This window comes from Papaver somniferum, chromosome 5, assembly GCF_003573695.1.
Source record: "Papaver somniferum cultivar HN1 chromosome 5, ASM357369v1, whole genome shotgun sequence".
In the NCBI taxonomy this organism is placed as follows: Eukaryota; Viridiplantae; Streptophyta; class Magnoliopsida; order Ranunculales; family Papaveraceae; genus Papaver; species Papaver somniferum.
The window spans coordinates 91283624-91297673 of NC_039362.1; the positions used below are offsets into that span (position 1 = coordinate 91283624).

General features: G+C 39.6%; 2 protein-coding genes across 2 annotated transcripts; both read right to left on the reverse strand.

Annotated features, from left to right (window-relative positions):
* Window positions 1-7872: 7872 nt before the first annotated feature.
* Window positions 7873-10087, reverse strand: LOC113277639 (putative zinc finger protein At1g68190). Its single transcript, XM_026526688.1, has 3 exons — window positions 9473-10087; window positions 8338-8661; window positions 7873-8208 (listed from the first exon to the last, which is right to left on the reverse strand). The coding sequence occupies exons 1-3, from the start codon at window positions 9956-9958 to the stop codon at window positions 8026-8028; spliced, it is 993 nt and encodes a 330-aa protein (XP_026382473.1). The 5' UTR covers window positions 9959-10087; the 3' UTR covers window positions 7873-8025.
* A 477-nt stretch (window positions 10088-10564) lies between these two features.
* On the reverse strand, window positions 10565-13365 carry LOC113277640. Its single transcript, XM_026526689.1, has 6 exons — window positions 13320-13365; window positions 13143-13227; window positions 12984-13051; window positions 12747-12883; window positions 11567-11768; window positions 10565-10967 (listed from the first exon to the last, which is right to left on the reverse strand). The coding sequence occupies exons 1-6, from the start codon at window positions 13320-13322 to the stop codon at window positions 10773-10775; spliced, it is 690 nt and encodes a 229-aa protein (XP_026382474.1). The 5' UTR covers window positions 13323-13365; the 3' UTR covers window positions 10565-10772.
* Between the last annotated feature and the right edge of the window lie 685 nt (window positions 13366-14050).

Below are 14050 nucleotides of genomic sequence, written 5' to 3' on the forward strand. Positions count from 1 at the left end.
TCGTTGGCTGCTGAAGTACTTGTCTCTGTGTTTAGGACATTATCATCTTTTCAAACCCCCTGTAGTTTCCTTGAGGAACAGGTCTATGGCCTTCTCTTTCGCGGCTTCTTTATTTTAATTCTTCGGGTTTTTCGCTGCTCTTCTTGTTCGTTTGATGCGATCCTGAGTGGCTTGGCACTCTCTTGCAGAGACCCGATCTCCCTTGATTTCCATTACTCCCTCAGGTGTAGGGAATCTGAGATATTGGTAGTACGTTGCCGCCACTCCCTTGAGTTTATGTAACCACTTTCGTCCGATAATGGCGTTGTAGGGGGATGGGGCGTCAACCACGCTGAATCGTGTTTCTACTTTCATGGGTCCGGCGTTAACTTGCAACACGATGTCTCCCAATGGCTTCGTGGGTGCCAATTGAATCCGTAGATGGTGTAATAAGAGGTCATCAGCTGTTCTTCATGGAGTTTCATTCGTTTGAATGCGTCGTAGAATAGAACGTTTACTGAGCTTCCCCCGTCTATGAGGATCTTTTTGAGGTTACATCCAGCCACTGGTAGTGTGAGGACCAGGGGGTCGTTATGGTCTTCCATATCTTCTTCGATATCTTCAGCATCGAAAATAATAGGTGAGTCCATCCACTCTTCGTGCTCGTCCACCTCTATCCCATCGATCTTATACAATTCGCAGCGGTCTTCGAACTGCTTCCGTAACCTCTTTCCTATCTGTGCTGTAAGTGAGGGCCCTGCGGCTTCAGAACACGATGGTGTTGATTGTGCGGTTCCCTTCTGGAAGTGGACTGGCTTGGTTCGTTTGGATCTATCCTCGGCGACATCCTTTCGTATGTAATGTTTGAGCTCGCCAGCATCGATTAATTTTTGGATCATTATTTTGAGGTTTTTACATTTTTCGGTCTGGTGTCCGTTGAAGCAGTGATATTCACAGTAATCTTTAGACTTCTCGGTTCTCGGGGGTTGTTTTCCCTTAGACCATGGACACTCCAGGTTTTCCCTTCCTTTGATCTCTCGCAGGATTCGAGCATAGCTAGCGTTGAGCTTCGTGTAAACTTGATCTTCGAATTTTAGGTCGCCTGTTCGTCGTTCGTCCCTTCGTTCCTTACTGTCTTCGTGAGGCCGCTCCGCTGAACAATTCCTTTTGGCCCCATTGGTTTGTTCTGCTGAATTGGTACGGTGAGACCTCTTCAAGACGAGCGTGCTTTTCAATAATTATTCGAAGATCTCCCTCTGTCTTAGGTACGCTTCCATGAATCTCAACGAATAATGGACTCATTCGGTCTAATCCCCACTTGTAGAAGTTGATACTTACCACCGGGTCCACACTTCCTATGGCTTGGCAGACCTTGTGCCATATGTTAGTGTATTCCCTCGTGGTTTCCTTATAGCCGATTGCCAGTGAAAAGAGCTTATCCATTCCAGTATTAACAGCCTTGTTGTACATGTAAGTTCTTAAGAACTTTTCTGCGAGTTGGTTGTAGGAGTGGATGGAGTCTGGCGGCAGATTATCAAACCAAGACAATGCCGATCCCTTCAGGATCGACGGGAAGTATCTACAGAGTACTGCGTCGTTTTGACTCCATCTAGCCAAGACACGGTTATAATACCGAATGTGTGCAGCGGGATCACTGGATCCGTCATAGCATTCGAATGTCGGGACAGGGCACTTGAGTGGAATAGGGGTGTTGGCCAGGCGATGAGTTAGGGGCGTGGAGTTAGCCTCTCTCATGACCTCTTCTAACCTTCCCCCGCCTTGTCTACTTTTTAACTGCCTGATCTCTGCCATCATTTCATCACGCAGCTCTTCCATCGCGCGGTGGTGCCCTACGCTCTTCTGCTCGTGATAGCTTGACTCTCCGTCGTTATAATCCGGGTCGGATGCGCTACTTCCCTAGCCGCGTTTCCATTGCTGCTACGATGACTCTTCGGTCTCGGTTTGGTTCTGGTGCCTTTGAATTGCTTCATCGAGTTGTTGGCTCGTCTTTGTGCTTAGGAATCCGGTCTTTTAAATCCTGGTTTTCTCTGGCCAACAGAGCTACACATCTGCGTAAACTTCTGGCTCTTCTTCAATTCCTCAAGCTCGGCCATCAATCGATGTGATTGGTTCGACCCCTGATTGGGAGTCCCAGCTCGTGCTACTACGGCCATGGTGCGCCTTCTTCTATGGTTTGCACTAAAGGTGGGGGAGGTTCAGCTTCGATTGTTGGCATTTCCAGATCGGGCGAGTGCCCATCTGCGCGTTAGAGCCGCCGGCACAGTTTGATTTGCTCGTTTGTTGATGGCATTCCGAAGGTCGGCGGGTGCGCGGGTTGGTTGTTCTGGATTCATCCACCCTTTCTTTTGGTTGGTGAAATTGATTCGTAGCAAAAGTTTTGCTGGCTTCCGCAGCCTTTGGGGCTGCCGCTGTTGTACTATACTTTGTTGCCGCTGCTCTGAGGGCCGCGGCTGCGACGGAGTTAGCGTTCATAGGCGAAGTGATTTCCGCAGTGTCCTGCCTCTGACTGGTCATTTTGGCTTTGTCTCCTTTCTGCTTGCTCCGGGTGATGACGGGGTTGTCCTTGGTGCTTCCTTTGACGTGGCTTTGGATTTTCCTGCTTCCTGCATCTTTTCCATCGTGGGTCCTTTTGTCGCTTTCGTTTTCTTTCTGCACAAGGGAATTTCAAACAGCGAGAAACAGAAATGTCCGTGCATCGGGTTAGTTTACAAAATTCCTTACTCCAAGACCGGGAAAAACTGCCCGAGGGCCACAGAGAACTTTTAAAAATGCGGGTTCATTGAAGGTACGCGGGAACGTGAAAGGATCCCCTTGAAAATGCACGTAGATCTTTTTGAAATTTTTTGAAAGCGACCCACTGGAAAGCCAGGTCCGTACGAGATCTAAAAAATGTAAATCCATGGATCTAAGCGATAAATCTTTTAACCAGTTTAAATTGCTTCGACAGATACTGCCAGGACCATCGAAGATAACGGGTGCGTTTTTGAATAGTAAAGTTAACAAAAGGTAAATACTGCTAGAGCTATGAAATAGAGCAATCATATGCTAATTTAATATGAAATCACAGGATAAGATAAATCTTTTACCGGGACGAAGTCCCTGTTTCTAGCGCCAAATTGTGAACACGTAAATCACGAAGGCATCTATATGTTCACAAACAATGTTCGCACTCTAGGTACAGACTCGCACTGATAATACAATGGCATTGATTCCTTGGCTCCAAACCTTCGGGTTTATCATAGCCTCATCTAATAACATCGCGAGGGGCGTTTACGTAGGGGAAGATAAAGAAAACGAAGCATAAAAGTAAAACTCATGGAGCGTTAGGCAAATATAAAGTGCTGAAATAAATAAGACTGGGATTTACGTGGTTCAGCACTAAGGCCTACATCCACGGGGTTGTTGTTTCACTATACTTGATGTTACAAAGATAGTCGAGTGACTTTGGGGTTTACATAGGTCTGTATATTGTAAAGGACTAACTTACACTCACAATCTTTCTCTCTCCTTCTCTTCCTCAATTTTCCCATCCCCCTTACTCTTGGTGGAGAGGGGGTATTTATAGGGTTAGAGTGTGGGACCCATCTCTGAGGGCCGTTGGAACCTTATCTTCTTGTGTTTTGTGTCCATCACGCGGGGGTCTTCGTTCATTACTTCATCACGCAGAGTCGTCCTCGTTCGTTCCACGGGTTGATCGACACGTATGCTGCTCAGAGTGTTTAATGCGGGTAGTTGAGGCGCCTGCTCGTGTCAGGCAAGTGTCTTCTGCCCCTGTCACATCCATGTCAGTTCACCTTCTCTCCACCGTTGATCTTGGCTTCTTTTGGGGATGAGATAAATTAACTTTTCGGGAGTTATTTGGTGCTCCGCAGTACATCGTGTTACCGGTACATCTTTTTAACTTCTGCCCTTAGATTTGTTCGGGCAAAGATCCAACGTCGGCGGGATGGGCATCTTGGCTGTGGGCGCGTGTCATCATGCTTTGATGACTTTGTCCGCATGCTCTCCACGTATGTTCCTATATACACGTGTTTGATGATGAAATATGTGCACACAGATATCACCAACCTTGGTTCTGATTTTATCTCCAGGATCAAGAACAACAACATCTTCCCGTTTCCAGTGTTCATCACGACATATCAAATGAAACTAATATTCACCATAATTTAGCTACTACCACCACCACCCACGGTAATCATCCATTAAATTAGAGAAACATGCAGAAGTGGGATTACATTAGCTTAGTGTTTATCATGATAGAAATCCTCATCGATAACAATTAGCTATGGCAAAACAGTTGTGAGTGGTTACTAACAATTTATTATACATGTCGATCTGGAGTGCAGTCGAAAAAAATGATATACTCATTGATTAATGAACTCTAGCATCTACTTAAACCAATTGAAAAACGAAGGAAGCTATGAATATATAAAATAAAACAAGGAAAGAATGGGTGTGCCAATAACTAAAAACCATAAAGCATCAGGCAGCAGATAAAAGGCGGGAGCTATTTAAATTACGGCTAACATATGTTTACTCTCTAACCAGGGTTAGAGCTTGGGTTGGATGTTATAAAAAAAAACCATAAAGCATCAGGCAGCGGATAAAAGGCGGGAGCTATTTAAATTACGGCTAACATATGTTTACTCTCCAACCAGGGTTAGAGCTTGGGTTGGATGTTACCAAAAACGTGCCACATGCTCTGCTATTATCCTGCTTGATCATTTTTGATCTAACAGCGCTGGAGCAAAATCTTTTTCCATGACTAGGAGATATATTTGGTGGCGTGGAAAATTAGAAACACAACAATGACAAAATGTTTTAAGAGTTTCTACTAGATTATTTTAGGCAAGTATTGATCACCGCTAAAGCTGGCACCTAAATTTGCATTTAACTTATTTACCCGTAATCTCCAGTTGGTTAAATTGGATTCTGCTTCAGTGCGCTGTCTGGTAGAACATTTAGTTTGGATGAATACAACCGTGATATCTGATGCGGATGCGTATCTTTTGCTTTTTTGTTGATGTGGTATAGCAAACTCTTCAACCATCTTTAACCGTTGATTCATTTTTAAGCCTAATGAGAACTGTTGGAAAAAATTGGGTTTCACAAAGGATGAATGAATCAGAGAAGAAAGTGTTGCACTCCAAAACTTTCAAGGCTTGTATAAATTTCTTTTAGACAAATATTTCTACCCTCCCAATAACAATTGGCGATTACAACAGGTATGCGAAATATTGCCTTCAGGATACAATGAAAGCCCTGCAACGAAAACTGAATTCAAGGTTTGTACCCCTTGATTCAATCAAGAACACACAAAGAGATTTCTGATTTCTGATGATGCTTTTTGAAACAGAGAAAACAGATTGATTTTTCTTATATCTTAAACGAAACTGGGAGAAGCTATTTATAAAGGGTTTTGCACCTGTTGGGAATAGGTTTTTATTCGCCAACAGGTTTCTATTCACGAAACGTCAGGTTCCTTCATCAACAGACATCAATGGTGTCTTTTGGATTCGAAATTTTCGAACAGGCTTTTATCGGCCAAATAAAACCGTCAGTTCAAAAAATTCTTCCGGGGGCGTTGCCCCCTTGAAACCCCCACCAGGGGCGGTCTCCCCTGGACCCCCACGACCTGACCTGTCAGGTCGACCACAGCCTGGGGGGCGATGCCCCCCAGGACCCCCCTTTGGTTAGCGGCGTTGAAAATATTCCAACAAGAACTGGGGTCCAGCATTAAGTAATGGGTAATATCTGGGTAGTAAGGTAATACAGTGGGATGAATTGCAAGGAATACGATTAACTGACTCAAGATACTTCTGCCTACTGCCTGTGATTATTTCTGTGAAGTGTTGTTTAAATGGAGAAAATTCTTGTCGTACGAGTAAATAATAATCCCACTGCTAGGAAAGGTCACATTATTCCAAACGAGGGCACCAGCGCGTGTTACTTAAAAATCACATGATAATGAGATATATTTGGAGATACAACGGCTGAATGTCCCGGAGATTTTTTTAGACATATATTTGAACATTAAATCTGGCCACTCAATTTGCATGTAACTTATTTACGGGTAATCGTCTAGTTTCTACCATAAAGGGATTTTATGAACTCAAAAATTGGAAAAAATATCTGATAGCAATGTAATCTAATAATAAGTTTTTAGGTGATAGTAAATAAATATTTGAGTTTCGAATTCGACAGTACCAAATTCTCTCTCGATGTTGGTACCCCTATAACTCAGGGTTGAGTTTGAGTGATGGCCTTATTATGTGTTTGGGCCATAGAGTGCTGTTGAGGAGAGCAAAATAGCTAGAGAGAATGATTGATTTGAGTTTTGTGATGGCGTGGGACTGAAGTTTGAATGTGTTGTTAGTTGTTACAGTGGGAAGGTTTCGTTTTCAAAGAAAGTCACACATACACTAATAATAAGATTAGGAGTGAAATAATATATTATATTAAATTAAATTACGTACTAACAGAATTATTCACTGTATTTATTTATAAAAATTAGAAAAGACTAGAGAGCATCCCTTTCATTATAAGTTGCTTCTTTATTACAACTTTAAACTAACTTCTTCTCCTTCTTCTTTAACTTACTTCCATTTTAGTTCAAGCTCTCCCATCAATTCTTTCTTTACATTCAAAGAGGTATGAGTTTGGTGAACCCTGAACCTACAAAACCCCACACCATTTCTGTTACTCAAAAATAATTTATTAATATCATTACAATTTTCATTAGTCTCTTTATTCTTAAGTTTATTACAAATTACAAAAAAAAAAAAAAAAAAAAAAAAAGTAAATTATAGTTTGTCATAAAAGTAAAATCAAAGTTTTTCACGTGTTTATGGAAAATGTTATACACTGCTCGTCAAACTCTTGCCCACGTAGAATCCTAGTGAAATCATTTAGAAATATTCCACATTGCTTGGATCCTATGTACTGTATTTGTGAAGTGTATAAACCTTTGCACAATTTTAGATTTGTAAGTTGGAGTTCAAGGTTAATTTGTGCCCATGGATTTCTAAACATGGTATCAAAGCTTAGCTAGTATTTAGAGGATGTATGCGGCTCGGTGCAGTTTAAATGTTTTAGGTACGTCTGGTTTAAATACCACTGCCTAGGGCTCAATGTTTTGATGTCAAGGATTTTGTATTCAAGCTCAAGGATGGTCATCTTGTGTTTGAGAGCTCATTTTGCCTGGATCGTCTTTTGTGTTTTTGGAATGTATAATAAGCTTTACAGTTGTTTTTCGATTTCTATAAGTAAAATAAGTCCAAAATTAATATCGGACTTTTGAGCACACAATTTTAAAATTATGTCCACACGCTAGAAAGTTAACTTTCTATAAAGTAAAATATTTTTGCTTTTGACTTTTAGTATTTGAACATTTATAAAATGCTTTTGTTTTTGATTTCTTATCCGACCATCTTAGATGATCTTAATTATGTAAGTTGGTTTCAAGGTTAGTTAGACTCATGCGTTTGAATTTTTATCTTGGTGGTTCTTGCCGTTGCAAGAGCATCTTATACACCCATCTAGCATCATATGTCTAGGCATGATGGATTTCTGCGTTTCTTAGACGTGCAAAATTTTATTTGGAAAGATGTTGGAGATTTAGCGACTTACCCAGCTGCCAAACTGGAGTATAACAGTATGACACACTCACCAGGACCCATTACACCAGCAAAACTGTCTGTGATCGGAGCCACATCCAGAAAAGACTAGCCAGCGGTGCAGCTTGTTGCCTCTACAAAAATTAAAAAATGTGATCCTCTTGATAGTCGTTAGTTTTTTTTTTTTTTTTTGGTGTTTTCTAATTTTTTAGTAATAATATTTTCTTTATTTACCAAATGAAAGATTATGGGGATACCATAGTTGAACAAACTTGTGATACAGTGAAGATCAAATTTGTTAGAAGCTCTCAATATCTGGCGAGTGCTGTTATCAAAGACGATGCTGCTGCGATTTCTTGCCTGCGCCCTCATGGAAAGCCAATATCTAATATGTCAAGAGCAAATACATTTATGTTGGCTGTGTTGGAGAAATCTCCACAGCCAAATTGTCTCTAGTTTGATGCTCCTCACCAAATAGGTCTTCATAGTTTTGGAATGTCAGATCAACATCAGGTATGCCAAGGTCGTCATGGAATTCATGGCAGTCGATTTCTTCACATATTCCAAGGTCTTGCATATTGTGTGACCACAGCTGCACAAGCCACAAGTTACACGGTGAGTAAGATATGATATGAGGGTGCAATATTCGTGAATGAATAAAGAATGACAAATTTGCAAATATAATCAGAAGCTTCAAACAGTAACTAATTTGAGATCAAACCTGGCTAGAAGGATCCCCTTGGAATGCTATTCCAACACTAGAAGTACTAGTTAGGTGCTCCAGTTGAGAGAAAGGGAAGGTAAAAGGTCCGTGCATTTCCTGATGGTTCATACTTCCAGAATCTTGTTGGAGATCGATGCCCAAGCCTTGAAGATACGGCCGATTATGGACAAGATCATTACAAGGATGCCCCTGAGTATTATTTCCAACAGTGTATAAATCAGTCCTCACATTGTTCCTTTCAGCATATTGAAGCTTATCTAGGTTCAGAATCTGTTGCAGAACAAAGCGAGTGTCTTGCAGCAATCGGTTGTTACTGAACACCTACGAGAATGGAAAACAAAAATAGAATTAAAATAACAGTTTCTATGAGGGTGCAGTATCGTCCACATAATCTAAATGTCCATAGAGAAGATAAATATGAAGATTATGCTTCATTTAGACTGTTGGGTGGGCGATGAGATGTAAATTGTAATGCACAGAAGACCAAAGTATGGGGACACACTGTCACTAAAGAAAAACAGTTACGGATAAAAATTTGATCTAGCTACTTGGACAGAGTCCGTTGCTTATCGGGCACTTTCTTCTAAATGGAAAGCGCTTGGAGAAACACCATGACTTAGTAACAGCACATGTAATATTATTAAGATTCTAACATCGATTTTAGCTCTTATTCTCAGGCTTCCTTTCTCTATTGCTCCTAAATAGCTGCACCTCTCTACTAAGGCCATCCGGAAGTCCCCTGACACACCCATTGCTGCAATGGGATTCCTCATGCTACTCAACATTCTCAATTCACAGTAGTTGGACTAAAAGTCTAAAACATACCCTCGAAATTTCATAAAAACATAAACGCTTGATGAACTCCGTACTGATAGAAATCATGGAAAACTAAATGCAGAGGGATAGATGTTATTATGCTATATATGAACAACAGATAACCAAAAATATACCAAGGTCTTGCTTCCGGATCCAGCGAATCTGAAGATTTGGTATGACATGCATATGAGTACATCTATTTTAATTGAACAATGAATCTGGTTGGCACTGCTCTACAAATGATTGATTTGTGGATAAAAACTTCAGCACTGAGAACAGTTGTCTGCATATATTTGAATTGAACAAGTAAGCATACCTTGCAGTTCAAATTAGTCGAACCCAAGTTAAACTTGGAGCCACAAACCGGTGGCGGTATCGAGCTACTACCATACGCAGTGGAAGTATTACTACCACCCAAAGCCAATCCTTGAGGAGAAGAAATATGAAAATTGTCATTGTTATGAAGTTGATTGAAATCATATCCCCATAGTTCAGCAAAATCCTTAGCAGAAGGACAACCATAGTAATTAGTCATTACACGTTTTTGATGCTGTATTGTTTTCTCTTCATCAACATGCAAGTTAATGTCACAATTCGCACACATAAAAAGTGGATGATCTAAGCAATTAACAGATGCTGGTGCTTTTCCACAAGCTTCACATAAAAGTGCCCGGTAATGTGCACTCGAAAGAGAATTTGCTGAATGAACTTTTGAATCACAACAAAGACAAAGACGGGCTGAATCTTCCTGACAATATACAACTGGTTTTGATTCACAACAGTATTCGCAGATTCTTTCCATTTTCTTTTCTTTGTGATCAATTTAGAAACTAGAGTTGTTTTCCGGATCCACCTAGTTTAAGCGCCACTGCCAGGGAATGGCTTCAATGAAGAAATGAAAGATTGAATCAGAGAATTCAGGAGCACATTTTGTGATATGCATTTGAAATAGTAAAAATCAAGAGCAAACAAGGATCTCCATTACAAAGAATGATGAGCTCTATATCTCTACGTCATTATCCCAAGGAAGCTTTTTTGGCTGACGTGTCAGCACAGTATGACATGGATTTGACACGTGGGTATCATTTGGATGGCATCTAAAGAAAGTGTAAAGCATGGGAAGTCTCTGAACTGATCCAAAAGTTTAGCACTTATAGTCCAATCAGATTTTTGCCACGAATTCTATGGATTGGCTAAAAGACTCGGCCACAAAGCAAAGCTGATGAGCATTCGATTTCCTGTAACATCTTGAAAGTGCTCAAATGGGCTATGAATAGCACATTTGAAAGTGCTCAAATGGGCTTTGAGTATTAATTGAACATGTATTTAGACAGAAATGAATTCCTTTATCTGTATCTGTTTACAGATATCCAGTTTTAGGAACAACTGCTCATCTTAAAAAACGGGGTAAAAACAGAAAAAACAAAGACCTGTATAACCAAAACCTGTATATAATACTATTTCACACTTCTTTCAAAGTAGTATTAAACAGTGAGTTATAAACATTGTCCCCAAAAAACTACATTCATTAACAAAATGAGACAATGAATCAGTTAGCTATACGCTTGCGCGTTCCAAATCACAGGGCAAAGGAAGTTGGAACCAGAAATGAGATGCTAAGGCTTTTTCTTTTTACCCTGGGCAGCTTGACTTACTGTGTGGACTTCAATAATGTCATCATCTTCCATACCTAGGCTTGCAGGGGTTTCAGCAGGACTAATTTTATCACCGTCAAAACAAAAGGCCAAGCTTTGTATATCACGCTTTACTTTGTCAGCATACTGTTTGAAGAATTTCTCAAACTTTTCATCCTATCACATGAATCAAAAGAAAATCAATCATAGCAGTTAATTACACAACTTTAAGATAATTTTTTCTTAAAAGTTGTCTAGTTCAAATGTCAGACACACATAGATAATATGTGCAAGACCGAAAAACTGATGCCACGAAGGAAGACCGAAAAACTGACGTCATGAAGGAAGACCATAGATACAGTTACGCTAGTAAGTGCATCTGCAATCATGAGAATTAAAAATAGGGTTTAAAGCCCACGGACATTATAATTTCCTGCCACGTAATCTCTAGCGGACTCTATTTCCTTCGACAAAGATAATTGATCATCAAAATTATGGGCTAATTAAGGTTCAAGATAGTATTCATATTTCCAGCACCCTTACTTACCATTGAGCCGAGGTTTCTGCATTGATGGGGAAGAAGATGGTGATGGTGATGGTGATGATTAAAGTGCTGATATGTAGTTTGCAGTTTTTGTGTATTCATTTATTATATGTGACAGTAGGAACGTAGATATAATGGATGTAGATGTAGTTTTGAAAGGCAAATTGCGAATACATCGTGAAAGAGCTAACATGAACAAAATTTAAAGGGTTGGTTCGAGTTAAGACTGTACCACGTAAACTTTAAATTGCTTGGCTCCGTCTTTGTCCTGGATAGAAATTATAATCTTTGCTCTTTCATCACGCACCTTTGGTGGTTGTTCAGTTTTAGCATCAGTACCTGAACTGCTAAGTTCCTTCTTAGCTGAATCTTCTACAGCTTCCAAAACTTCTCCAGCTGATAGCGCAAATGATACTAACTCCTGCTTCTTCAGCCTATGTAGAACACCAATTTATTACAAATGACCATGCACAAAACGTCATTACCTAAATACTAGTTAAATGAGGATATTCATTATACTCTCTACAGTCATAAACTTGACCCTATGTAGTAAAGATTTCATATCAATAACTTCCAACCATAAAACAAATATGAAAGGCCGCTTACTGCCTAATCTTACTAACCAGTAAGTGCCTGAGAAAAGTAAAATCAACCAGGATGTGCCACAAAACAAAGTACAAGAAAGTGAAACCAAGTATATATGATAACGAATCTCATCCATATTCATGCAAACAACAAATTAAAATCATCAGTGCTGAAAAGCCTCTTCAAATTACTATAATTCAATCCTTTAAGAAAGACTTTGTTACCAAAGCTACAAACATGATTCAGCAAACAAAAGATCTCTGTTTAATTTGGCAATTGGTTACAACTTTTAACATGGAGTTTAGTACTCCATAGTTGACAATACCAGGGTGGGGTCATTTGCATGATTCTTCTATAATCGGATATCAAGCACAATTACCATTCTAACTTAATTTTTTATACGGATAACTCCCAACTAGATGGCCCTAATACATACCTTCCAGCTCATGGAAGCATATGGATTCATATAAAATGCATTAGAGGACTGTCAATTGGTTATAACTTGATGTACAAATTTTATCAACATTACAAGCTAAGTCATGCATAACCTCTTAATTCCATGATAAAGATAATGTTTCCACCAGAATTCCTCTCCTACAATCTTAAGAAATGATGCCCAAGCTTAACCAATTCTTGAACCAGAAAAAAAAATCAAAATCACCCTTCAAAAAACTGATTCTATCTTCATAATATTAATTCTAGAATACTAACACTATAAATCCATGCACAGATAATCTCAGCATTCAAATGCGAAACAAAATTTGTCAAACCTAGAAGACCAACAACACAAACATAACAAATTCATCCCAAAGAAAACAAAGAAATACCTCAATTGCTTTATAGTAGAATTTTCTAGTTCCGCCTTAGATTTTGAAACAACTGGTGGTGGAGGTAACAACCAATCATCTTCATTGTCATCTAAATCAATCACATTTTTCACTTCAACCTTCTTTTCATCACTTTCCTAAAAAAAATCACAAAAATCGATTTCAAAACGCTTGAAATTCCAAAACAATAACAACCAATCAGAAGATTTTAAGAAAAATATAGAAAAAAGGAATTACATCTGAAACTAATTTTTTTCTTCGTTTCGGCGATAACTTGAAAACATGTTCACAATCTGAACCGTCATCTGCAACGATAAACAAAACCTAAGTAAAGGAATCGTTGTAAGATTATTACCAAAAAACGTAGAGTGTGAGATAGAGAAAGAGAGAAAGTACCATCGAGTGAGATGAAATTGGCGGTAGGTTGGACACGGCTGTAATCAAAGAGAGGTTCAAGTTCTTCTTCTTCAGGTTTGTCTTCCTGCAAAGAAGACGCACAAATTCGACCAAATCAATATGATAAAATCCTAGATTTATTACAGAAATGGAGAAAATCAGAGAGTGAGAGGTCACCATAACTAAAGAGAGAGAGGATTTCAATTTCGAGTAAACCCCCAAATTTGAGAGTTTAAAGTTTTCGTACCTTTTTTGTACGGGAAGGGCCACCTTCGTACAATGCTCTAGGGTTAGATTTGTATTTTTCATTGGAATGGCTTCTCGTGTACTCTTGATGAGTGCTATGAGGAGGACCAATTTCCCTAACCAAGGATCAATATTCAAAAACCACCACGAATAGCAAAACAATATTTGGTTGGTCCTGAAACATAGTATTGGGCTAAGGCCGAGCACTATGGTTGGTCCCTTTGCTTAGCTATGCCAAGCAGAACACTTTTGTTAGAGCAAGTTTTATGGTGGAATCCAACCTATTCCAAGTGTGGAAAATTCATGGAATGTCAAGTCTAGTGGCTTCCAAGTTGGGGTTTTCCACAGAAAATCCAAGCAACGTTCCATGGTTTGGTGGAAGGGTTCGTGGAATCCATCGAAACGCCAATAAGAATGGCGTCGAACGCCAATAAGATTGGCGCAGTAGAGGACAAGAAACACCAATATGAATGGCGCTTAACGCTAATCAAAATAGCATAAGTCAAGCGCTGAAAAGAATGGTGTTCAGCGCTATTAAGATTGGCGTTTTTCAGCGCCAATCTTAATTGCGCTAACCAAAAAAAACATCCAGGAGCCACTCCACTTCCCCAATCCTATACTTAGTATTTTTTTCTACTCTCTCATTTTTTTCCTCTTGAACA